The 27,004-nt window shown below is 39.5% G+C and overlaps 1 protein-coding gene across 2 annotated transcripts in view; it reads right to left on the bottom strand.

Annotated features, from left to right (window-relative positions):
• MAP2K5 (mitogen-activated protein kinase kinase 5) overlaps nt 1-27,004 on the bottom strand; it is a 246,870-nt gene that overhangs the window by 193,304 nt on the left and 26,562 nt on the right. For both annotated transcript variants that reach the window (XM_032417743.1, XM_032417744.1), the window contains exons 5-8: nt 16,408-16,477; nt 12,390-12,430; nt 11,377-11,444; nt 4,705-4,753 (exon numbers count right to left, since the gene is read on the bottom strand). In XM_032417743.1, the coding sequence (XP_032273634.1) occupies nt 4,705-4,753; nt 11,377-11,444; nt 12,390-12,430; nt 16,408-16,477 (228 nt within the window). The remainder of the gene's footprint in view (nt 1-4,704; nt 4,754-11,376; nt 11,445-12,389; nt 12,431-16,407; nt 16,478-27,004) is intronic.

The following is a 27,004-nucleotide window of genomic DNA, read 5'->3' as shown; positions in this document are numbered from 1 at the left end:
AAGGATAGAAATTTGGACTCCCTCAGACAATAAGACTGTAAGAGCCTCATAAAGATAAAAGTGGTTTTGGAGTGAAAATTCTAAAACCATCTCACTTAAAAAGACAGTATCCATAAAAAGGTAGTTAAAGTGTTTCTACAATGTTCTAAAGTTTTATAGACCTTTGTCCGGCCTATGAAGTGACTGATAGATTTTTATATTAAAAAAATCAGATTCTTTTCCTTTTTGCTCATTTGGATTTTCTAATTTTTATATAGTATGCAAATATTATTCACGTAAAAAAACATTTAAAAGGAAAACCATCAGAGCCAAGCTCTTGAACGGATTACAAACAACCTTTTGAGAATCTCAAATCTCCAATCAAAATGGGTTACTTTAATTGATTTTAACTATGAAAAAATCACTAACAGGATCAACTAACAGGTGAAAACATTGTTGCCTTTTTTCTTTAGATAAGCATATCAATTCAACTTTTCTAAATGAAGCACAGAAAGAGTGTTCATTTTGATACAAAAGTGGAATTTATATGCCTACAGCATACAATATTTAAATATTACAGTTGGGATCAAGTATCACAAAAATCACAGAACTGTACAGCATTTCAAATGCATAGCCCAACTAGGTCACAAAACTAGTCAATAACAACTAGTCAAGGTTAGAACTCAGTCCTTCAGTATTCTCTGCTCAGTGCCGTATCTTAGCAGCTGATGTCCTGGCTAAGTATGGAGGGACATTCTCTCCCATCAGGCTCACTGGCCCACAGGAAGGAAAATAACCAACGGAAGGGCACTGATAAGTTAAAAGCAATTTCATTAGCTGCGGTTTTTGTTTTTAAAAAGAGAAATGTTTCAAAGATCACATAGCTCTTCATAGAGAAAAGAGGTGCAATAACATATTTATTCAATAGAGATACTGAATTATTTTTAAATATAGCTGTTTCCTTGTTTTGACTAAAAAAAAAAAGCAAATAAGGGGCGCCTGGGTGGCTCAGTTGTTAAGCATCTGCCTTCAGCTCAGGTCATGATCCCAGGGTCCTGGGATCGAGCCCCGCATCGGGCTCCTTGCTCAGCCAGGAGCCTGCTTCTCCCTCTCCCACTCCCCCTGCTTGTGTTCCCTCTCTCACTGTGTCTCTCTGTCAAATAAATAAAATCTTTAAAAAAAAAAAAAAAGCAAATAAAAGGCAGAATACTAGATGTGAGAAAAGAAAAAGAAAAAGCCATTAGAGTTACAATTACATGTCAAATGAAAGACAGCAAATGACCTGGGAGAAATGACGGGCACTGGGGCTCTGCTCCTGCTGAAGGAGAGTCAGGGGCTGGGAAAGAAACATGAACTAGACAGGACAACCCATGGGTCATGTCCATGTGGGTAGGTAGGGGAGAGGGTCATGCAGTGTGGACTTCCATACAGTCTCATTTATGTTTTAGTCTTCATATGGGATGGAAGATGAACCATAAGAATCTAAGAGTTTTATATAGTGATCTTAATACAGCTTTTAAAGCTAATTTTACAGTAGAATTCCTATTTTTCCTCCTCCTCCTTTTTTTTTTTGGACCACAAAAAGTTTTCCTAAAGGCATCTGAAGTTCTCAAAATAACCAAACATGCAGCAGGATCAGAATTAGTTCTAGGATCTGTGGCTTCTCAGTACATTTAATACTTGATTTATCGGGAATAGGAAAACAGTGTTACAAAATCTAAAACACAAAAAGAGGGAAAACAACTTCAGAGATGCAAAGGTCAAAGTCGTTCATCCTTGGAGTAACTGTGTACTTTTTTAATCCTTTAAATTGACCCACTGGGCCATTTCTAATCAGTTTCAAATCAAGGGCCAATGTTAAAGAGATGATACTGTACTAAAACTGAAGTGGGAAAAACACATCACAAAAACACACCAGTGGCACTGATTTATAGCTCTCAATGAAACATGCCTAAAATAGCTTATGATTTGGCTTTTTTTAAGCTAGAAAAAAAGGAATCTTCCATCATTAAGTGGTAAAAGAAAAACAATGTCTCCATTCCAAGGACTAAATGTTAAACTTTAAAACGTGCTTGATTTAATATAATATTAATGAAATTAATGGGAAAAATGAAATGGAATTCAATTATGGATCAGCAAAGAAAATATTCTTTGTTTATTGCCTGCCTGTGTTAAGAAGAATCAGTACCTATCGCTTATAAATCATTAAAATAAAAATGCTCAATTAATCCTTATTTTATATGGAAAGGTCTGATAGAAACTAGTCCTATCACTAGACCTTTGCTTCACAAATCGAAGCAATAATGGTTTCAGAAAGCAGTCACACTCTATGAGCAGACAATTGGAGAGATTTAGTAAATCCCACTTTACAGAGCAGAGACTAATCGGAAAACACAAGCCAGTCAAATGTTTCTTATGAACTGTTGACACTATATCAATGCTGAATCAATTGGTGGCATTTACTCTGAGTGACAGAAAAGAAATAAATATTTATATCACATAACCTATATCAATGAACCCAGGCAGAAAGCTATTTCTAACCTGTCAATATTTGATTATCTTGAAGAATCATGTCCCTTTCTTTTAATGATTAATATGAATTCCTTATTAAATCTAAGTGGAGGATAGTGGAAAGGCAAATCATTATTAATGCTTGAGAGCATAAACCACTAAAATAAAAAACCATGCTCAAGTGTTAAAGTATTGTTAAATGTGACTTACATCTTCCACATCAAGTGGTGTCCGTGTTCAGCCCAGAAATTTGACACCACAGCTGTGCACGTTACCTCACTGCAGAGTGATCCTGCTCACTCTTTAGTTACCCTATAGCACCACGGAACTGAGAAATTAGTACAAGGAGGAGGTATTATGAGGACTTCCAAAGGTGGGTTTTTCTGTTTTGTTTGTTCTTGTGAATGAAAGTAAATACAATAAAGGCTGCTCCTTGACAGAAAGAAAATGTCACACTGTTTACCATAGGGGTTATCACATTCCCAAGGGAAAGCAATAAACAATCTTTAAGTGTCAAAAATCATTGTCGTGACAATCTCCCACCACCGAGAACCTCATAACTGAGACCACTACGACATTTGTGGTACTAGGTCTGTTGTCAAAACATTAGGAACATTTCAGAACGCTTATTTTTTTGCACTGGAAATAAACTGTTTTTCATCTTTGAAAGAGGAATCTATGACAGGTTATTTTCCATTGCCCGGGCTGAACAAATGTAGTTAAAGCTTCTTAATTTATGTCAATTTTGAAATATATTTTCCAGCTAAAGAAAGCAAGTGACTCATACATAAGTTACAATTAGTAACTAGAATGCAAGCATGCTGAAGAGACATAAACATCCCAGGCTCAATGTTTCTGCTTTTCGTCAGGTTTTGTTTCATACTGGCTCTGAACACGTCCAGGGCACTAGGGGCATTTGTGGACTTCAATCCAAAGAAACCTCTGGCTGCTTAAAGTCAAAAGTATTAGGTAAACACTCTCTAAAATTTTGAGGCCGTCAAGATCACACATACAATACCAGGTTCTCATTAGCTATAAAACAGAATATCCAAGGACTAGAATTCACACACTCTGGATGACGATCAGATGTCAGAACCAGATCAACTTATTTTTTCCAACTGTATTCAAGCGACTGTGTGCTAAAGAAGCAGGGCTTCAAGAAGCACTACCCACCAGTCACCATTGTAAGGCATGCACATCTATTAGGCCACAAAGTTACAGGTGATATTAAAGGACAAGCACGAGGACCCAGCTTTGTCTTCTTGACGGGCTCCACTACAAGTACTTGATTCATGAAATGCCAATGAGCCTTGGAGAGGTCAGCGTGTGAAGGCACTGAATAAGCATCTGAGATAATTAAGATTTCAGCCTTCGAAACATGGACGGGAAGTGAACAGCAGTTAAGAAAATCAATAAGAGTCTTTTATTTGCAGTGACACAGATGTCTCAGTCAATAGAGCCTAATAGGCAGGCTTGATCGCAACGGACAGGCGCCTGCCTCCAAGGCTATCAAAGGGCTTCCTCTATAACAAACATTAAAACGCATTTATGTTGCTATTGAAGAATCGAGGACCCCGTAGGTAGCTTAATTTGCCAGTGTATGTTTAAAAGCACTATACTATTTCAGATGTGTCCATTTACTTGAATCAAAATTAGTGAGAAATACGTGGCCTGCAGGCCCATCTGTCCCTCTCTGGCTGGGGTAGGTCATTTGGCTTTAGAGGGCCAGTTGACCGGGCAAACCAAACCAAGGCCTTCTCAAGCCAAGGAATTTTAAATGCCAAAGGTCGGCTATTACTCTGTTTCCCTAAAAAGCCAGCGTTCCTTTCGGGACAAAAGAAGGAGCCGAGGTAAGAAAGGAACAGTTTTTCCTCTTCTCCTCAAAGATAATGAAAGCAGCAGACACCTCCCGATGCAGGGCCATTTCGACAACCCATGGGTTGACACACTTGTTCAGAACTGATTAACTTTTTTTAGACTGAGATGGCAGCAGGGTGTGTGCATGGTACTTCAATCTGCTGGGAGTGAAACCCATTAGCACAGTTTGAAAAACATGCTGTAAATTGTTCTGCCAATCAAATTAAGCCACTGTAATTCATTTATGACAGGGACACGTTCGCGGGCTCTTTATCTGTTTATTAAGTTTATGGATACAAAAACTGGACAGTAACAAGTTACTGCTACGTGAAAATCTTAATATGTAATGACACCTACCTGGCCATTGGCTAATATTTTTTTCAGTTCAGCAGAAGACTTCTTTAAGCTGAAAAGGGAAGACATGATTTTTAATGGCAAGATCATGGACACCTTGGAACACCATTCAGAATTTCGCACTAAAATACGCCTTTGTTTTAGGTGTAGACATGGACTACACTCTTTACAACCTTCTTTCTACATAAAATTTTTTCCAAAGTAACTGGCCTAATGGAAAATGTATTAATAAAATCCTGAAACCCTAAAGCAACAAAGAAGCCTACAGTCACCATGAAGCAGACTACCTTATGGATTACTTCAGTGACCTTTTTTTGGCTATTAGTCCTGCTGCCTTTGGGTAGCCTTTCAGTGACTATTTTATGTGGACTCTGTCATCTGCTAAATACAAAGTACTTAATGATGCATTCTTTGGATGTTTACAGAAACAAGAAAAGAGAACTTCAAAAGATAAAACAGATAGTTTAAGTCCTGATCTTTTACTACAGTTAAGAGTTATAATTCAGCTTGCTGAGAAGCAAATGTGCAGCAGAAATCAATTCTGGGACTCACTAGCTGTGTGAACTGGGACAAGTCCGTTACTCATCCTCTCTGAACTGCAATGTAAAATGGGGGAAATATCAACTTTATAGGGTAATCAAGAAAATTAAATATTACAAAAAGCTCATGCACACAGTAGATACTAAATAAATTTCAGCTGCCTTCTCTTTCCTTTTCTGTCCTATAAGTGGGAGAGCCAGCTTCCACAATTATTTAAGAAATATGAAAATGTTCTTCTCTGGACATATATGGCTATGTAAACACCTATGGAAAAGTGGCCAGGGGATGCTCTGAAGCCCTTCTAGCTTTAAAATGAGTTAGACCCAAAGATATCCACCCAGTTAGCAGAGTGGTGTACAAAATAGCACCTCATCTCATCAATGTTCTAATTGGAAATTTAAAGCTTATTAACTCTATTCTTTATCTACTCAAACCCTCTACCCATCTACCAAATTAGCTCTCCTCCCTTGTGTTAGTTATCTGTGTAGATGCCTTTCTTCCCACCACACCCACCCCTAAGACTGGGAGATCCCCAAGAACATGGACCACATCTTGATCTCCTCTATATATTCCCTTCCCTTCCCATCCTTGAACGTAGCCCAGTGACTTGGCCTGTGCTAACTGTTCGGTAAATGGTGGTCGTGGTTCTGGTTGTGATTGATCATACAGCAGTCACAGGCACACATACACACACATGCATTTGGTACCTTTAGTAAGTTATAATCAAGAAAGATCTCAGACTTCAAGTTTGACCATACTTGCTATTTCAAGTTATGATTATTCTTCTTTCTAAATACTTCTTAAACTTCTGCTATGGTCAAATGCAAACTATGGAGCCCCAGGTCCCTACTTTCTAAAGATTTTATAAAACATGCCCTCAACCAAGGATTCTAAACTTTTTTTTTTTTTAAGATTTTATTTATTTATTTGAGAGAGAGAGCATGAGCAGGGTGAGGGGCAGAGGGAGAAGCAGACCCCCTGCTGAGGAGGGAGCCTGACTCAGGGCTTGATCCCAGGACTCCGGGATCATGGCCCGAGCTGAAGGCAGACACTTAACCCACTGAGCCACCCAGGCACCCCAGGATTCTAAACTTTAATAATGTCCTCCCAAGTTGAAGAATTCATGTACTAAAGTGGCAGTTAAGAATTATGTAGAACAAGGGGCTCCTGGGTGGCTCAGTTAGTTAAGCGGCTGCCTTCAGCTAGGGTTCTGATCTCAGGGTCCTGGGATAGAGCCCCAGGTAGGGGTCCCTGCTTAGCATGGAGTCTGCTTCTCCCTCTCCCTCTGCCCCTCTCCCCAACTCATTCTCTCTCTGTCTCTTTCTCAAATAAATGAAATCTTAAAAAAAAAAAAAAAGAATTTTGTAGAATGAGACTGAAGTAGAAACACATATCAAAAAATAAACTGCCAAAATCAGTCCAGTTAAGAAAATAATAATAGCAGCTATCATTTATTGAATGATACCATGTGCCAGGCATGGCGCTAAATGCTATTACTTATTATCCTGATTTAATCCTCACAGTAACTTTAGTCCTGTGGGAATAATTTATTAAGGAAACTAAGGTTCAGACCTCCTCAGTCTGTCTCTCTTACACACACACACACAGAGTTTTTTCCTTGGAAACATTTAGACCCTTGTATTCCCACAGATGACTCCCAATTTAACAGTTACAATTATTGTAAAAACAGAAATAACCAAACAATGCCCAGGCAAGATTTCTCCACAGATACTCCATAATGTCATACAACTTGAAATAATAACATTTTGATTCATTGCATTTACAAAACACCTTTCATCCAAGAAACAAAGTATGGTTCCTTAATACAGCTTCATTAATCTTCCTAACACTGGAGGTAGATAGATGAAAAGTTTAATCATCCTGATTTTACAGAAGGAGAAAGCCACAATATTTAGGAAAGGCCTTGACTTGGCAGTGGGACTTGAATTCAGTAATTATGGCTTAGCAACACCATGTGGCTTAGTAAGCTCAGTCTAATAAACAATCATCCACCTAAGGCAAAGACCGATTCATACTTTGAGAGTAACCGAGGAGAATGCTGATTTCATTCATTATGCCAACATCTGACTACCACTTGGTCTCATTAAAAGAAAAATTCTGGGGGTGCCTGGTTGGCTCGATCAGTTAAGCGTCTGCCTTCAGCTCAGGTCATGATCCCAGAATTCTGGGATTGAGCCCCGCGTCAGGCTCCCCACTCAGCAGGGAGTCTGCTTCTCCCTCTGCCCCTCACCCTGCTTGTGCTCTCTCTCTCGCTCTCTCTCTCAAATAAATAAATAAAAAACTTAAAAAAAAAGAAAAGAAAAGAAAAATTCTAGCAATTTTCTTTGTTCCTCAGTTTATTCAATATTTTGTTTATTTGTAATGGTCACAGTGACTTGGGCTATCCAAAAATAAAAAAAAACAAAAACAAAAACAAAAAACCATTTTAAAATTTAGATGTGATGTTATTGTAAATCTGGTATGACACTTTAAGAAGACACTGAGACATCCAAAGAAGAGGAAAGGGGTGAGGGGACAAGAAATAATGTATCAGAGAGGCTTGAATGAGTTGGGAGAATTTAAATCAGAGACAAGACTTAGAGGGAATATAAATTTGTTCACCCACTCATTCATTCAAGCATTACTGACTATCTCCTATGGGCCAAGCATCACACTGGGAATTGGGAATTCAATAATGAATATGCTACAGTCACGGCCCTCAGAGTAGAGAATCTATTGGGGACAGAAGCGATTGTAATACAATGTGCTAACTGCCACAGTAAAAGCAGGCACCAGGGGATTAGGGAAATTCATAGAGTAGATACCTGGTATGGACTAGGAGGTGGGCAATCATCAGAAGAAGGTAACAGCTTGGTTCCTCAAAGATGACCAAGGCTGGCCAGACTGGAGATGAAAGAGGGAACAAAAAAAAGGAAAAAAGCAGGAAGGTCCAGGAGTAAGAGAAAACATGATCCACTGAGGGCACCATGCATTCATCAGCAAAGCTAAAACGTCAGGTAGGAAGGGGCAGAGTGGGCAGGGGGCCTACATGTGAGAGGCTGTTGCTCACCTGCAGCCAAGGTTGCACGCTGTCCTGAAGGTTCTGAGGAGCAACGAGCAGCTGTAAAGGGTAATGTTGGGCTCAGCATGCATGTCAGCAAGATCGCTGTGGCTGCAGTGTAGAGGAGGGACTGTACAGGGCAAGACTGGAGGGAGGAAACCAGTAGGTGACTGCCACAGTCATCTACAGAGCCTGAACTGCCTCGGCAGCATCGGGGCCGCTTGCCAGTGGACGGACTCCAGTGGGACTCAGAAGGGACATACGTAGGGACTGACAGGTGTGGCGCTGAGGGAGGCCCAGGAAGCAGTGAAGGATGCCTGGCAAGTTAGCAACTGGGTGGGTGTGGGAGAATTTGCCAAGACAGGAAATCTACAAGAAGTACGTTTGGAGGGAAGACGATGGGAAGAGCTACCTAGAAGAAGGAACAGCTCTGTTCTTGAGGGCTAAATGAAATCTTTATGAGTGGGCGCTAAAGGGAGACCCATCTCAGCTCATGACAGAGTGTTCTAAGACAGCGCTCTGTGAAAATGGACAGGCTGCCATGGCCAATAAAGTGCATTCATGCTGTAAGGGATATTCACGAAGGGCCTGGATGACCATTTGGCAAAGGGTGGGGAATCAAGCACCAAAACAGCAGGATTAGATGCGTGCTTCTCTGACTCGTTCCCCACAGCAGAGGGTCTTTTATAAACACAGCTGGCCACGGCACTCTCCTGAAAGCCATCTGATAGTTCACCAATGCCAATACGCCAAGAGGAAAACTCAAACAACAAGGCCCTGCCGATCTGACTGGTCTACGTCCTTCTCTCCTGTCACTCCAATGGTCTCCTCCCCTCTCTCCACACCCCCAAACCAGCACCCTTCCCTGGGGTCCAGCCAGACTGGCCTACTTATGAACATGCTGAGCTCCTTTTCCACCACAGGGCCTTCCGTGATGCTCTCCCCTCCCTCTGAAATGCCCTTCGCTGGCTCTTGACATGGCTAGGCCCTTCCCACGCTTCAGGCCTTGACAGAATGTCACTCTCCTCCCAAGAAGTCTTCCCTGAGCATGCTGTCCAAATCTAAACATATTCCTGCCCAGTGTTCTCTCCCTTCAAAACCTGCTTGCTTCCCTCATAACACTAATTATAAAGTGTGATTGTTTGTATATTGGTTTGTTTTGTTTTGTTTTATTTTTCTGTATGTCCATTAGATAGCAAGCTCTAGAGGATAAGGACCACATTGTATTTCTAGTGCATAGAACAGCACCTACTGAATAGGTAGCACTCAATAAATACTTTTGATTAGTTATCAACATGGGACACAGAACATGGCCAACCTAGGGTGGCATATTAAAATCTATGGTAGGTCTCTTTCAAAGTGAATTCCTCCCATAACAGAAGTCACTACTGGAGGAAACCACCATCACTAGCTGGCAGGCTGTCACATCCCTAAGGAAAGACGCTGCAACAAAAGGTTAAGAACCACTAGATCAGACAGTCTTCAAATTTCTATCCAACCCAAAAATTTTATGATACTCTGTGAATATACACAGCAATTCTTTAAAAACCAAACTAATTTATTCATGCTATTAAAGCTAAATCTCAGAGAACTGAAAAGTTATCCTTGCCCCTTCTCTGCCTTACCATTTTTTTCAACTCTATCCTCCTTTTAAACCACGATGAAATGGGACCTAAAATACCAGAGAAGGGCTCAGGATGAGTCTGTCTGAGTAACAACTTTTCTGAAAGTAGTGGTAAAAATTAAATGCCGGGCCTTCCTTGAGCTGAGTGTAACAAGTGACCCCAGCCCAGTGCCTCCACTCTGTGGGGCATGGCTCACAGGCCCAACAAGCGTGAAGAGAGAAGCTGCAAAGTATCACATGGCAGGGCCAAGCCCTAAAATGAGGACTAAGAGACCTACCCCTCGTGCCCACAGGACAGATGAGCCTCCAGTGAATAACCAGGCTAAGTGTATTTTAAGACAGAGTAAATTGCTTAAGAAGGAGACACACTTTAAAAGTCGTGTGTTCACAGCAGGAAAGCTGGTGAGTAGATAGACTGACCCTATAGTAAAGTAATCGAGGAAGTGACTTTTGTGGGGGGAGACAGGAGAGTAAAAAAGAGGGTCAGAAGGAGAGACTTTAAATTACCTCCAGGAAAACCCTCTGGCAAAAGAACCAAGACTCTGGGTTAAGGAGGGGCAGGGAAGGAAGAGAAGAAATCCAAACTACATCTCAGTCAATAAAGGGCAATACTGGTTACAGCCCTAAACCCAGAAAAGCCTGGGCACAGAATGGAAGGGTGGCTCAGTGCTGGCTTTTCAGTCACCAGCATGAATACTCACACACAGAGCATCACCTCCACAGTGTCATCTTCACGTACGGTCATGTGATGTTTACTGGCTGAATAACCTCATGGATAACCAAAATGACCCAGAATGCTATCGGCTTAAGCAGGCCACTCCTTCCACCTGAGGATGTGATAATCTGGAAGTAAGTTCTCAGGTTTGTCAGAGGAACACTTTGAAAAGGCTCTCAAATCTTTAGTACCCCATGCCAGTGTGGGGTACTGTTAGCATGAATTAACGAAGATTATCTTCCTTCTATAAGTAGCTTCAATCTTCGGTATGACCAAAGATACAAAAAGAGCAACATGGTGGGTCAATCTAAATTTCCCTACTTCACTCTTCCCTTGCCTCTTTCTGGTGAACATGTCAGGGGATAACAGTACTGCCAAAAGATGGGCAAGCAAGAAAAAAATAATGAGCATTATACAATTTATGAACCAGATCAAGGCATGAAAAGCACTGAAGTCAAAGGCACTGAATTTTCTGTATAATTTGGAGACTGAAGGAATACCCATTCCACAGACCAACATTAATAGTTTAAAATGTCTCACTCCATCTTCCTCAGTGAGGCCTTTTCTCTCTAGTCAACACGTAGCTATGGTTACCCAGCTGGTCAAATTTCTTCTCAGCCACATACACATTCGCCTGGTCTTATAGAAACGAGGGGTCATCCCACAGGCCTCTTCCCCACCCTCAACTCTATAGAGAAGCACGCTTACGGGCACACTTCACTAGCTTGCCCTCACCTATTGCTTGGAAGTGAATCAGAGACTGCTGGGCTGCCGTGTTGAGAGGGTCCAGCCCGGGTATTCACCTACAAGGAAAGAAAGAATCTCGATCAGTCTTGTATTCTGAGGACACAGTTCCAATTAACCTATAATTTGCCACAAATTTCTCATTTCACTATGAAGGTTAATTAGCTTGTTGCTAGATAGACCCACGGTTGGAGTCTATTCAGTATATAGGTTACAGAACTGTACAACCCGTATATTACATAATACACTTTTCCTGTCATTATTCAAATACTTACACAGCATTGAAAAAAGGAGAGCTAAATGGGAAAATTTCAATTCACTGTCCAGAACTGAATTCAATTCACTGTTTTGTTTTGTTTCGTATACAAAACAGTATGTTCAAAAAAGAACATTAAGAATACACCAGAGGTTAGTGGTGAACCTCAAGTTTTCATATCCTTCCAGCTCTAAAGCCAAACAGAACACTAGAATGTTTCTTATTCACTGAAAAACGAGGTCCAAATAATTAATTATAAAATGCTTGAATCTAAATACAATAGCCGCTTTTCTTTCAAATGTAAAGCTATAAGCAGGAATCCAGAATTCAAAAGACACAGAACAATGAAAAGTAGATAAATAGATATGTTTCTGGCATAAATATGTCAAAAGAAGAGGAGAGTATTCTGTGTGCAATATGCTTATGTGCTTAATCACTGAAATGTAGTCTATATTTTCATCCAAATATATTGTTGCGGACACCAGTACCTAAAATCATCCTGAAGAAACAGACCAACAAAAAATTCCAAATAATAAAAAAATATGGTACCAAAACCCTTCTATCCAAATATGTACATATACTGAGCAAATACTACAGATGAATCCCCCTCCACATCCTGTTTAAAAAAAAAAAAAAAGAATCGCTTGTCAGAGCTTGAGAAAGTGCAGTTTTATTTGACATTTCAATAAGTGGAACACAGCATTACAAATCCATCTAACTTTACTGAAACAATTATTGAAATTCGTACCTTCAGGCCATGTATGTTCCGTTCCCCAGGAGGCTTGCAGGCTGAAACAGTAATTGACTAAATTGTAGAACACATCAGGGCCATTTACAAATTTGCTCAAAATGAATCGTTTAAAAAGAAATGAGGGTGACACCAAAATTAGCAGAGAGAAATGATTGAAAAGTGGCTCCCAAGACCCAAAGTGGGAATTATGAACCAGGGTTTTTAACTTGCAGGAGTGAGCATTTATAAATGCAAAGAGCTTTCTGACACCACCTCATATAAATTCCAATTTCTGCTTAAAACATATAAAAATCAAGTTAACTGAGCTAAAATGATTAGATTCCTTTCATAATTCAAATTTCTGCAATCTTTCCTCAACTCTATTACATTGTATATCTGCTATCACTTAAACTACTTTGAAAATATCTAGGTTTTTGGGGGAGGGCAGGTAGTAGGAAAAGAGTATTTTAATGCCAGAAAGATGGTTAGAGATTCTAAACTGGAATATTCAAGTTTGAATACCAGTTTGCACAGCAATAAGTAGTCAAATTTATTAAAATACAGAGATATCACTAATTTTACTATATTTTTTTGTAAATCTTGACATCTTCTAATATTTAAGTCTAAAGATAAAGCAGTGCCAGGAAAAATAATATTAATTTCCTGACACCACCCTGAGTTACAGGGTAGTACTTTTCCAATTCAGCAAACGCTTCTCCATCAAATGTTAAAAATACAAATGTTTCCTGCCCATTTTATAGGCTGCTTCCATCTGAAAACTACAGTGTCCTACAGATCGTATGTTAAGGGGCTATCAATTGTGATTGATTGTTTGGGGAAGGATATATTTGATTTTTTTCTCCTCTCTCAGATGTACGTGTATTCTTCCTCTGTTTCTGACAACAAGAAATAAAACTGTTTAATAATGAGAAGATGTGGGTAATAATTACAAGGCATATCAGTTGCTTTAATTTTATATATTTTGAGTATATTCAAATTTATTATTTCCTAGAAAATACCTCTAAACCTTAATAAAGAACTTTTGTTTTTCCTAAAATACATTAAAATTAGGACTCCAAATCTTCTTTCTGTAAAATGGAAATTAACTTTTTGAACAAAACCAAAGTCACATACATTTGATGCCTGGTCCTTGAGGGGCCATTAATACTTCCTAAGACAACACTTCAGAGTATTTCCACTTAAGTACCCAGTACATTCATAAACTTCATTTAATAAGAAAGTGGCTAACCAAGGAATTAGAGACAGGCATCAACTCTTACCTCTTACCTTAACATCTGCCTCATTACTCAATTGGCTTCTCAAACCTTTATGACTAGAAATCTAAAAAGTATTAAAAAAAAACCCAGTAACCTCGTATTTCCTAAAGTTATGGAGCCAGAAGTTACATAAAGCTAGTAAGTTTTCATACTTATTAATACGTAACATATCTTTTAACTACAGAGAGCAAAGCCATGGGCTGGGAGTTACCATCCAAGGCAAATGTCTTACCTGGAATGAGGAGAACATCTGATGTTAGCACAAAATCATTTTCTCCTACCTTTCTCACTTGTTCAGTCTAGAGATTCTTTTCAGCAGGGGACCTGACCAAAGAAACTAAGGTCTGGGAGCCTCTAACCAACCTATTAACCCAGGCAACCTGCCCAATACAATATGTCTATATCCTTGTATAAGTTTGCATAATCTCATTTACGTATATAAAATATAGATAAGTAAACAAAAAGCAAGACTACAAAAAACTAAAAAGTTATACAGGGGTGCCTGGGTGGTTCAGTCAGTTGAGATTCTGACTCTTGATTTCTGCTCAGGTCATGATCTCAGGGTTGTGAGATCAAGCCCCACATCTGGCTCCACACTCAGCGGGGAGTCCGCTCCTCTCCCTCTGCCCCTCCCCCCATTCACACATGCACAAGCACACTCCCGCTCTCTCTCGCTCTCTCCCTCTAAAATAAATAAATCTTTAAAAATGAATAAATAAAATAAAAATAGTTTTACAATAACATCCAAGAAACCATAGAGACGGGGGCTGAGTCTCATATTTTAAAAAATTCAAATCTGGCTTGGAAGAACTTTAATAATTTATTGGAGCCTAATAGGTCTGTTCTAGGACTACATGTGACGATCACATCTCATATACCGTCTTCTTTTAGGTATCTTCTCCCTATAATATACCTCTACACTCCTACCAACCCCTCCAGACTACCCCCAAGCACACTCCATGAATATTTTCATTTATATGCCCTTCCACTTTAAGCAAATTATAATTTAAACAAAATTCTTATTCAAAGTGTACACTAACCACTTATAGGCTGTTGTGGACTCTGAAGTTACTTAACCTCTCTGAACCTCCATATTCTCATCTATACAATGGAATCAATAGGCAGAAATATCAGGAGAATGAGAAATGATAACAGTTAAAGCAATATTAATGCCTACAGAGCAGATGTCTAAAAACGGTCGTTACTCCCATGAGAGGCAGCACAATGGTATGGACAAGAAGACTGCAAAGGACTGCTCACAAAATAAAAGAAAAAAGACCAAATTTGGAAAAAATTTTTGGATGAAGAAAAGTAAATCTTTTGTTGGGGGGAGGACCACAACCCACAGCATCAGAACTATAATTTTCCAGGTCACTTGTATTAGAGTTTGCTACAACAACAGAGTTATAATGTCAAGTAGGGAAACAATGAATGGAAATTTTCAGCTGGTAAAAAAAAAGTATTCTTTGTGGAGAAACAATTTTGAAACTTGCCCAGACTCTCTCATCATTGAAGATAACAAGAAATGATCTGCATCCCTTGTTATTGGTCTAATGTATAGGAATGGCAACATTTGCTTTTCTTTTTTTCTCTTTCTATTTTGTTTTTAGTCTTCAGATACAACAAAATTGGATTAATCATAATTTTTGTTTCAGACACACTATCAATGACCCAATTTTATTTACCTACTTAGCTCTTTGATACATTATTAATAATGTACTAAGTACTCCCAATCCCACTGTCCACCTTAATGCTAGAAAGGCATTACTCTTGAACCCAGACCTTCTTGTGGGCTAGCCGAGTCAGCTGCCCTTGGAGACTTGATTAGTGTAAATAAGAATCTACTGGTTAACTGAGCCACTCAACTTCAGAGAGTTATAGGTAATGAAAGTCTAAACCGTTTAATTGAAAAACCCATACCATGATTATTTGTACAGTATCAGTTAACAAACATAGGTTTAACTTTTAATGATTTCAATTAAGTTATTTCTAGAAAAGTTACAACATTTCCTTATCTGCTCCATCAGTGAGAAAATATGAATTCCAAGTGTGGCAATGTATAGTGAGGGAAGACTTAACGGTTTATGTTAAACGGTTAAGTTGTTCTTTTTTACTAATCTTCAAATTTTGAGGGAACATTTATATACAGTTGATCAATCGTATCTGATACAATGTTAGTTCTGCCCACCTAAAAGGGAAAAGGAGTATTATTTGACTACGTGATTCACCAAAACTTACCCATAAGCTAATATTTTTGGAGACTTAACAATTCCCATTTATGAAGATTTTCCATTATCTGGAAAATGTCACCCCCCAAAACCAAGCACCAAACATTATCAATTCTCTCCTAAAACCGTGCAGTAAATCTTCACCTCTGTACCAGCTGAAAGCTTTCTCCTCAACAGCAGCTTTGGCTACCATCATGAGTCACAATTTATAAATATCCAAAATTAAAGTCATTCATTTGCCTTGGTTTAGAAACCATGTGGACCCCCAAAGAGTTCTTTAAGCGAATGTAAGTATGTACTTCAAAAACAAAAAACAATCTAGTTAGTTTAATTTACTCTAGTAAATTAGATATTTTATCTCTATAGCTATAATATAGCCTGCAATCCCCACGATAATGGAATACTTCTTTTGTTTTTTCAAATTAAGAGCTAAACATCATGTTATGTGCATTTAAACCTTTGGAAAACATAACTGTTGATGAAACAGTTTACTGAAATAATCATTGTTGATTAGAATTTGTTCAACATTACCTCTTGGAAATATCTGCAGAGGCTCTATTAACTGTCCATTTACTTGCTGTTCCATTACTGTGGAATAATACTGCAAAGAGATTATAGAAAGAGATTACTCAGTGATGTATGAATACTGGAACAGACACTTATGGGTTGTTTAATTCATAGTACTTTTGTAAATTGCTGGTATACACATATCAGCCTCGAGAATACTTTTTCCTATTTGTACATAAAAATGACTATAATGATATATTCAGGATTGAAAGTCCAGTATAATGTTATCCTCCATACTGTCATTTATCTTTAAAAGTAAAAATGTTGATGAAGATTTTAGTATTTAATCTCTAGAAATATTTTGAAAATGACAGGTATTAAAAATAACACAAAGCTTTTTAGTGGAAATTTCTCAAATTGCCTCTTGTTCTTTTCTCTGGGTTTTGCAAAGCAAAATGAAAACACTTAACATTTAGCTTGGGCCTATATGCCAGGTAATAGATCAAATATTATACATATTTGTGTATAAAATGTACAGATAATGGAAATCTAAATCATAGAGACTGTGGAACAAGCAAACAAGATATGATCAATCCAAAGATGACAGGATTAATATGATAAAAAGATAGGTCAGTTTTAAGCAAACATCTTTTATACTTCACTTTTATAAACACGTTAGTATAGAGCAAATTTCATTTTAAAATTCTGGGCACAAAAAATGAAGTTCCAAATGAAAAAGCTTTCATGCTCCTTCATAAACACAATTTCATTCACCAGGTTGCATTATGGTCTGATACCCATTTTTCCTTAATTTGCTAAGTGGTGAACACACGTCCACCTAACCTGGAGATGGCTTCTGTGCCCTCACTTCTTTTATTTTTATTTTTTTTTTTTTTTAAAGATTTTATTTATTTATTTGAGAAAGAGGATGAGAGGAGAGAGAGAGCGCATGAGAGGGGGGAGGGTCAGAGGGAGAAGCAGACTCCCTGCTGAGCGGGGAGCCCGATGCGGAACTCGATCCCGGGACTCCAGGATCATGACCTGAGCTGAAGGCAGTTGCTCAACCAACTGAGCCACCCAGGCGCCCCCCTCACTTCTTTTAACACTTGACAAACAACAAAGTGATGTTCTTGGTGGAAAAATATCAATGATGAAAACCACCAATTTTGTGTTTTGAGGCACTGTCACACACAGCAGAACTCTCCTTTAGTTCCTGCTATTTCTATATTTAAAAGACACACATATTATGTAACCGCCACCTTTCTGGAAATTCTTCCTTGATCATCACTATTTGCTGACATTCCAAAAAAAGTCTTTTTTTAGAAGATACAGACATACATCTTCCTAATGCCTTTATGCATATTAAAATTATTACAAAATCAAGGGGTTTTTTTGGTTTGTTTTTAGAAATAAAGGGGAGCTATGTAATTCTACATCGTCTTGGGAATCACAAATTAACAGTCTAAGGCTCTTTGTCCTAAAAACAAATCAAGTGGATTTTTCATAGCTATGGACTGATACAAGTGTACCTACCGCACTCTCCAAGGGCTTCCAAACTGTAAAGGAAACTGATCCTCTCCTTCTATGGACGTAGAAGCCTATATACTTATGGCATAAACATGTGTGACACACACTCTGGAATACATACTAAGCCGAATGTCTTTCAGGAGACTATATTCCTTAAAACCACAGAAATATACTGCTCGCCATTACTCAAACAGTGATGACAAGTAAATGAAATATCCATCATGTAGGCTGTCAACCTTTTGGGACAGCAATAACTGTTAACAAGTAGTCTGGAAAAATTGTCCGAAAATGACTTGTCCTCGGCACACAAGTATTCGAGGTTTCCCTGGAAAATTAAGACGCCAGTGGCTATTTGGAACATGGCTCAGGTATTCTTTTTAATGGGAAATTTGCCGGTTATTGATCCACAGCATGTACCCCCTTGGTTCTGGAAGGCTGCAAGCAACTTTCCAATCAGTGGCTATCAAAAAAATTACTGCCTTTTTATACTGATACAAGACAACAGCCGTGGTGGTGTTCTCCTCTAGTTAATGCTTTTCTTTAATTAACTGCTATGTACAATAGGTTAGTCATTTCAGTTACTACTTCACTACAGTCCTAGAAATCAAAACAAATAAAATATCCCTATGTTTTATCTAACAAATTAATTATAGAGTTGTCTGAAACTGGTGCTTGGGGTCAAGTTTGAAAACAAATAACCTCAAATGTAAAGGGTCAGCACAGGAGCAGTGCATTTTTTCCTACTATAAAACCTTGCATGCATGAAATTGACCTGTTTTCCAACTTTATTTATTTACCTCACAAAATAAATAAATAAATGTGGTTTCCCTTTCATTTCAGATCTGTGCCAAATCAACTGGCAAACTATATCTGCTTTTATAATCACTGTACAATTTTTTTTAGCCATCTATCACCATCTCTTTATGCTACCATTAACACGGTCACAGTAATGACATTAAGTGTGCCACTTGCCAGTATCTCTAAAGCAAGCAGTTAGCATTTGTCTTTTGCTTTCTACAATTCTTCCAAATCCAAGGGACCTTTTTTTTTTTCCTGCTGAAATACTGGGCTTGATCTCTGTTTGTATTACCAGAGAATCTTGTGATCCATACAGCAAAGGGTGGTAATTAATAAACCCATGGCTTGGGCCCACTCTAGGCAAGTGGCTCTGAGGAGCAGGCCGTGTGAGGGCCGGCTGGCTGCCAGCGAGGCACCAGACCCAGGAGCTCAGGCTGCTGCATATGTAGTGCTCTCTGAGGAGTAGGGATACAGCGTGGGGACACGCATCCTTCCTGGCACACAGCAGTCCTGACAGGCCACAGGCCTGTATCACCCAGTGAGACAAGCAAGGAACGTGGGGAGTTAGAGGAAGGACCCCAGTGGGGGGGCCCGAGCACTGGCCATTCCGCAGCACATAAGCTCGGCGAGGAACCCCTGGCTGCCCCTCGGGTTACTCCTGTAAAATGAAGATGCTACACAGCCAGAGGAGCACCATGAGACTCACGGGAGGGACAGAAGTGAGCCCCGAAGCTGCAGAGCAAGCTGTTTCTAGATCCCGGTAGTCTCTCAGTGTTTTTAGAAATTCTCTCTTTAAAGAGAGTCTTTCCAATTTTGTCCTAAATAGTGATAAAATAAGCAATAATGACTTCCACTAGCCCAAAACAAACTGAAGAAAACAAACAAAAACCTCAATCTTGTATGCCAAGATACTTAACATGGCTTGGACAGAAAAGTGACCATGATAAATTAATGGGGCCATAATTTGAAGCTATCCAAATAATTGCCCAAACACAATCTCAATAATCCTATCCTGGCTTTTATTATCCCTAACATGGAGCCCTGCACACAGTAGGTGTTCAATAAATATTTACTGACTGAAATGGGGCCTAATTCTGAGTCTGCTACCTATTACGTAGCCAGTCACTGAACTTCACCGAGCCCCAGTTTCCTCCAAATGAGAATAAAGCTAGCTAGTCTACTACATAGGGTTGCCGTGAAATCAGCCTGCAGCAACAGTGTTTGGGAAGGCACTTTGTAAACTGTAATGCATTACTGGTGGTTGAGAAATTAAAAAGTGAACCTCCTACCACTAAAACAACAGCACGTTCTGAATAGAAGTCTTCCCATATTTAAAAATACAAAAATCGTTAGGTACAAAAAATACAAAATATCGTGCTCAGACTGAATACATCAGCAGCAGTAATAAAATGTGTTTTCCGCTGGTATTCCTGGCAGAATCCGTTACATGCAGTAATTGCAGCAATAATCAATAAGCTAACTGAGTAAAAGATTAATCAGTTTTGTGATTGCTAATGGAATCTCCAGTACCAGACTCAGATTAGTTTCAGAGTCCCTCTGAGATGTTCTTCAAAATCCTTAAACAATTTTAATAAGGATGTGACAAAGTTTAGCACAGTTATCCAAAAATCTAATTAATTTGAAACAGAGGGCCAGATTCAACGAGGGGATAGCAAGTACAATTCTTGGCTTGTTTTGTTTGCAAGTTTATCAAACAGTGTTCCTATTTGTTACGAACCTAATTCTAATTCTAACAGCACAATTCAATCAATAATTACATTTTTTTCTTCATGGAAATCTGCCATATAAAAAACTTGAGTTCTAAAACAGCACACTTTAATTTTACAAGGTACAAGTTCTCTATTAAGAGAGAAAAGAGAGACAGAGAGATATACACACACAACTACTTACTACCTACTGTGTACTAGGCTCACTACTAGCTATTTATGTTTATTCACTTAATTTCTCACAATCCTATCCTATTCTGCAAGTATAATTCACAGATGAAGCAAACAGCTTATCAGTGAACCAAAAAAAAAAAAAAATACTTCTTTCTAGTCCATGTACTCAGAACATAACTCTTTAAGAGTCAAAAGGTAAGTTATCTCTTATTTCTCAGACCTCAAAACATTTAAATAAACCAGGCTACTGGGCAGCCTGCTGAGCTGGTGGGAGCATGGCTTCTTCAGTCAGACCCTGTGTGGGTTAGGCCATGTCACCGATCTTTCACAGACTAGGGACGCATGGCACCGCACTGATGGGTGACCTCCCCCTCCTTCTTCAGCGCCCCCCTCTGGTTTTCCTCCTCCCTCCCTGACCACTCTACGCAGTTTCCTGTAAGTGGTTGTTTCCTCACCCCTTCTTTAAATGTTGGAGCTCCCCATGGTTTTTCATCAACCTTCTCTTCTTATTTTATACTCTCCTTGAGTTAACTTCAGCCACTTCAAAGGTTTCAATTACCAGAGGAGTCATTGAGACTAATTAGGAGCCGATGAATCACAAATCTTTATTTCCAGCCCAGATTTCTCTCCTAAGATTCGGAACATACCCAACTGGTTGTCCAGAGGCCCCTCAAATTCAACAGGTCTCTACCTCTCTCACCCCTCCCTCATGCCCTAGACCCATCTTCCGCCACCCGGGCTCACTGTTTCAGTGAATGACATCACAATGACCTAGTTTCCCAAGCCAGAGAGCTGGAAGGACGCCAAACCACTCTTTCCTTCTTTCCCACACTCAGTCAATCACCAGTTTTATTAACTCTACATTTTTCCAGCTTCTCAATTCCTTCAAGCTAGGGCCCTCCATGATATAGTCCACCTTCCTTCCCAACCCCATCTCATACCCTCTCCTGCCCCCCTGTCCATACCGCACTGAATCACAGGGAGCTCCTCCTGAACGCACCAGTCATCTTTACACCAGAGCTTTGACATACTGTTCTCTCTGCCCAAAACATCCTTCCCAGTCCCTTTGTCCTACCTTATTCCATCTAGACACTACTCTCTTCAGGAAGCCTTCTCTGTCCCCGAAGCTACATCAGGTACTCCTTCTTATGCTCACAGAGCACCTAACGTTTGAGCATATTATAGCATTTATCACTCTGCCGGTAATTATGAGCTTTCATATCCTCCCACACTGAACACTGGACCACGGGCTCCTTGAAGGAATGAACTATATGTTCATTATACTTGTGCCACCCAGCACAGCACTTGGCCACATAGTTGCTATCCCATAAATATTTAACTGTATGAATCTGGCTGTACAAATAAGTAAGCACATCAGTGTGTGAGTGATCTCAGGTCCTAGTTCTACATTTACTAGCTCTGTAACCTTGAGAAAGGCATGCAATTTGTATCTCAGTAATCTCAGCTATGAAAATGGGGAATATAGGGACGCCTGGGAGGCTGTCGGTTAACCGTCGGACTCTTGATCTCAGCTCAGGTCTTGATCTCAGGGTCGTGAGATCAAGCCCTGCATTGGGCTCCACGCTACTTTAAAAAAAAAAAAAATGGGGAAAATGCCTGCCTTCCTCACCTCATAAAGGTATTAAGAAGATCAAAATCATCAGGGTGCCTGGGTGGCTCAGTCGGTTAAGCGGCTGCTTTTGTCTCGGGTCATGATCCCAGGGTCCTGGGATCAAGCCCCGCATCAGGCTCCTTGCTCAGCGGGAAGCCTGCTTCTCCCTCTCCCTCTGCCTGCCACACCCCCTGCTTGTGCTCTCTCTCTCAGTATCTCTCTCTGTGTGCCAAATAAATAAATAAAAAATCTTAAAAAAAAAAAAGATCAAAATCAAAGGAGCTGGTATAAGGGAAACCTTCTATAAAGTACTTGAAAAAAATCTTGAAATAGGGCACAGGGCTATGAATCTCCCACTTCCAAGCAACATTATATAGAAGAGAAGGGTTCATAACAAGAGGGTAATATAGAAACCCCTAAATAAGGTCACTTTTAGACCAAATACAGAGGTAGAATTTAACTGTTTATCAAGACTCAGTTCCCTTCCCATTCCCTCAATTACTACAGTACTACAAACAATAAAATAATTAAAAGGGTATTATAAGGAATATTGTCTATTTTTCTTCTGGAAGTTCATCAAGGGCAGGGGTCCTGTCTTGTGTATTTTATTATCTTGTATGGCAGAGGTATTAAACTGGAGTCTATATGAGTCTTAGGAGAGCCTTCAAATTCCTGAAATTACATGTGAAACGCTGCATTGTGTGAATTTTCTGGGAAAAGAATAAACAACTTTCCTCACATTTTCACAAAGACCTGCCACCCTAAAAACCTAAGGAATCACTGCTGTACAGTGCCCAGCACTGGGCCTTACACATAATAGTGCTCCACAAATATTTAAGGGAAGGAGGCAGGTTAAGAGCTGATAGAAACATGGTAACTACTCTAATTGCTCGTACCTTCTAACTTACTCTGGCAAGTCTTACATATCAAATCGCATCAAATCAGGTTTATTTATTCTTCTTCTATACACATAACAGGACAGTTTCCTAAACCTCTCCTTAACATGCCTCCTAACAGACTTAATACAGCGTTTCCAACTTATAAGGAATAAGCATGCTGGTTTTTTCCTACTAATGATAAAATTTTCAAATTCCTGTTCAGTCAATATTGCAAGCATACCCCATTATAAGAAGCCCAGTTAGTAATTACAGCAATAATCAATAACCTAACCAACTATTTGCAGTCCATACTTAATTTATTAGTTTTCCCAGTGAAGAACCCAACAATCTGAACTCTGTTAAATGGCTCCAAATTTAATTAGAACACTGCTTAGTGTGTCCTCAGTTATGCTTTCTTCGACTATTTCTTATACTTTACAATGAGAGGCTTTGCTTCTATGACGCTGACCTCTTACACACGCAACTGCTCCAGTAGTCAAAAACAACATATAAAGCAAATCTATTTTGAATACCAAATTAATATCTGCATTTACTTATCTGGTTTCAGATCCCCCCACGTCTCAAATAACTCACTGCCCCTGCCTTGAGGTACTACAGAGTGCACATGCTCTTGCTCGAATGTCTCTAGACCAAGGATCCACATACGGTCATGGATTGATTTGAGAAAGAAAAATCACAGTGAAAAGTCTTCCACTGAAAAGGTCAACAGGGAACAACCCTGGGGCCTGTTTATAGGCTAATGTTATTGGCTAGATGTATTTATTAATGATTTGGAAGTGAAAAAGACAGTAAGTTGGCCGTGCTTAACGATAACACTATTTGGATAGTAACACCGTAAGGGCGTTAGGGAGCTCCAGATGGTCTTAATACAGGTTTGGGCAGCCAATGGCAGATGAACTTCAACTTGGCTAAGTGTAAGGTAATGTGTGTTGGCAGAAGGGGTTTAAATTTGTATTCAGCAATGGGTCCAAAGCTTGTAGGATCCTCTCGGCTGAAGCTTTCAGAGTCATCACCATGGTTAGCTTGGGGCAGTGTCTACACTGACCTTGCATCTGATTTCTAGGCGGCAGCAATTCTGTTATACTTCTAAAGGAGAGTAGTCCCCCCTTATCCGTGGTTTTGCTTTCCGTGGCTTCAGTTACCCGTGGTTAAAGGCAGTCTGGAAACAAATGATCCTCCTTCTGACATGTTGTCAGAAGGTCAACAGTAGCCTAACACGGTCACAATGCCTATGTCACTCACCTCACTTCATCTCACATAGGCATTTTATCAGCTCTCAGCATCACAAGAAGGGTGAGTATAGTACAATAAGGTATTTTGAGAGAGAGACACCACATTCACATTACTTTTACTGCAGTATATTGTTATAATTGTTCTATCTTATTATTTTGTTAATCACTTGCTGTGCCTAATTTATAAATGAAACTTTACCACAGGTATGTATGTATAGGAAAACACATGGCATATACAGGGCTTGGTACTATCCATGGTTACAGGCATGCACTGTGGGGACTCCTGGAACTTATCCCCCACAGGAAAGGGGGGACTGCTGCAGTAGCTTCAGGGAACCTGCCACTTAAATAAAATAGGACCATCAGGCCATGCAGAGAGCAGGCCAAATGTGACATTCCCTTACGTTCTATTTAGCTATTTCCAATAGTGCTTGATAAAGATCCAACCTACTGCTCAACTTCTATTAAAAAAGGAATAAATAAAAAGGCAATGAGGAAAGAGTAAAGAACATATAAGTAATAGAGAAACATATTTAGAAAGAAGCACTTGTTTTGAAATTTTCTATTACTTCAATTTATGCCTTCTTGGACATATTTCCTAGGTTGATAATTTACTGAATTTCTCTAACTTTATTGTATTGTAGTATATTTACATTCACCTTTCAGATATATGTAGAAAATACCCCTCTCGTTTCCAGTAAGACTGGCCTAAGAGAACAGAGGCTCACTAAGAGCTGCCAACAAGTGCCCAACAACCTGGTTATGCCCCACAGCAATCCTACTGCCGGAGGTCCAACATTTCCCTGCAGCCCACATCTCCTCTGAAGACAAGCTCCTAGCCATAGTCCCTACGGGGCTAACTGAGGTACCACACATGGTTCGACTGCCTCATACCAACTGCCTCAATGTAGGAGCCCAGAGGAACCAGCCTCCAGGCTACACTGAGCCCTCCACAGAGATGGAGCTCAACTGGAAGCACAGCCACATTAATGACAAAATACTGGTGGTCCAAAGCACCCCAGAGTGCCCCGGTGTCACCTGCCTGAGGCCTGCTTGTGCTTATCTCCTCCTTTGCTTCCATGAGCCACAAAATAAACCCTCTGTTCTGATGCAAACTTTACTATGCTTCTGCTCCTTACAAGCAAAGATGCCCCAAGATATTTCACAACAGGGGCTAAATATGGGTCTACCACATTTTTGTCACTATTTCACGGGCATCCAAATGTCCCAGGCAACACAGAGAAGGGAATTAAAACAACCTGCCTCTGAAAAAAATGTTTTACTCTTTGACTAGGGTGAGAAAACAAAATAAAAACTTTACTTACAGCTTAGAGCATGTGATTATTTGAGTTAAAAAAAAAAAGAGTAATTTCCCAAACCATTTATTTATTTCATTCAGCTTACCTCTCTTTGTGCCATTTCTCCACCCTGCCAGAAGAGAATATACTTCATTATCAGCTGTTCAGGTGAACTGCACTGAGCTGATTTTGCCACATACAAAGTAAGTTCATAGGTGAACCTATTTAATATGGAGCACATTTAAAAGCACCATATGGAAAATGAGCTTCCAATCTCTTGCTCTTTGATGAAAACTTCCTAATAGCAAAGGCCCTGGGGCTGTTAAATGTTCAACTCCTAAGTGGGCAACAAATTCTGTGGTAAAACTCAGTCTTGTAGATAAGGACAAACACCTTCACAATTTCAAAGGCCCAGGGTTGCTCATTCAGGTAAGCATCTGACTCTTGATTTTGGCTCAGATGATGATCTCAGGGTCCTGAGATGTGGCCCTGCGTCACACTCCATGCTTAACACAGAGTTTGCTGAGATTCTCTCCTTCTCCATCTCCCTCTGCCCCTCCCCTCACTCACAGGCTCTCTGTCTCTCAAATAAATAAATAAATAAATAAATAAAATATTTAAAGTTTCAAAAACCCACAAAGTATTTTTTACATTCTTATTCACATTCAGGTACACTAACATTCTAGTAAACAGCATTACTTTTTTATATCAGAAAAAAGGAGTATTTGCAAAGCTTCCTCAGCAGGACCTCAATAGATGCCAAAACAAAAACATCATTTCAAACCACCAGAAGTAAAGAGACTGGGAGTCAAAAGATGTAGGACCGTGTCCAGACCTTTCCATTCATTGGCAACCGGACCTCTGACTGAATCTGCCCTCTGAGGGCCTCAGTTTCCTTATCTATAAAATGAAACTGCTGGACAAGACTTCTAAGGCTTCCTTCCAACTCTACCTGAGTACCTGTATGATTTTAGAGGCAATCTCCAAGTTATGTGTACTAGGATAAAGCTAATCATATTCCAATTTACAAGGTGCTACAGAGGTCAAGGAGTATTTTCCCTCATGGTACCCAACATGTAAAAAGTTACACAATGGTCAAATATACCAAAGGGAATACTTATCCTCCACTAAAACACAAGGTCTCTGCCATAATGGGAGGCATTACAGTTAAACTCATCCCATACTCTTCTGGCAATGTGTAAAAATGGTATAAAGGCAGAGAATGGGCAAAATGAAGAAAATTATTCTTGTTAATACTGTGTTCCACTCACACAAGCCTCTCAGGATCGAGAGAACCAGGTGTAATAAATCCTGTACTAGACACGGGATTTAGCAGAAACAAATATGAATCCAT

Source organism: Phoca vitulina, unplaced genomic scaffold, assembly GCF_004348235.1.
Source record: "Phoca vitulina isolate PV1807 unplaced genomic scaffold, GSC_HSeal_1.0 scaffold20, whole genome shotgun sequence".
Taxonomy (NCBI): Eukaryota; Metazoa; Chordata; class Mammalia; order Carnivora; family Phocidae; genus Phoca; species Phoca vitulina.
This window is presented reverse-complemented; position numbering and strand designations above follow the sequence as displayed.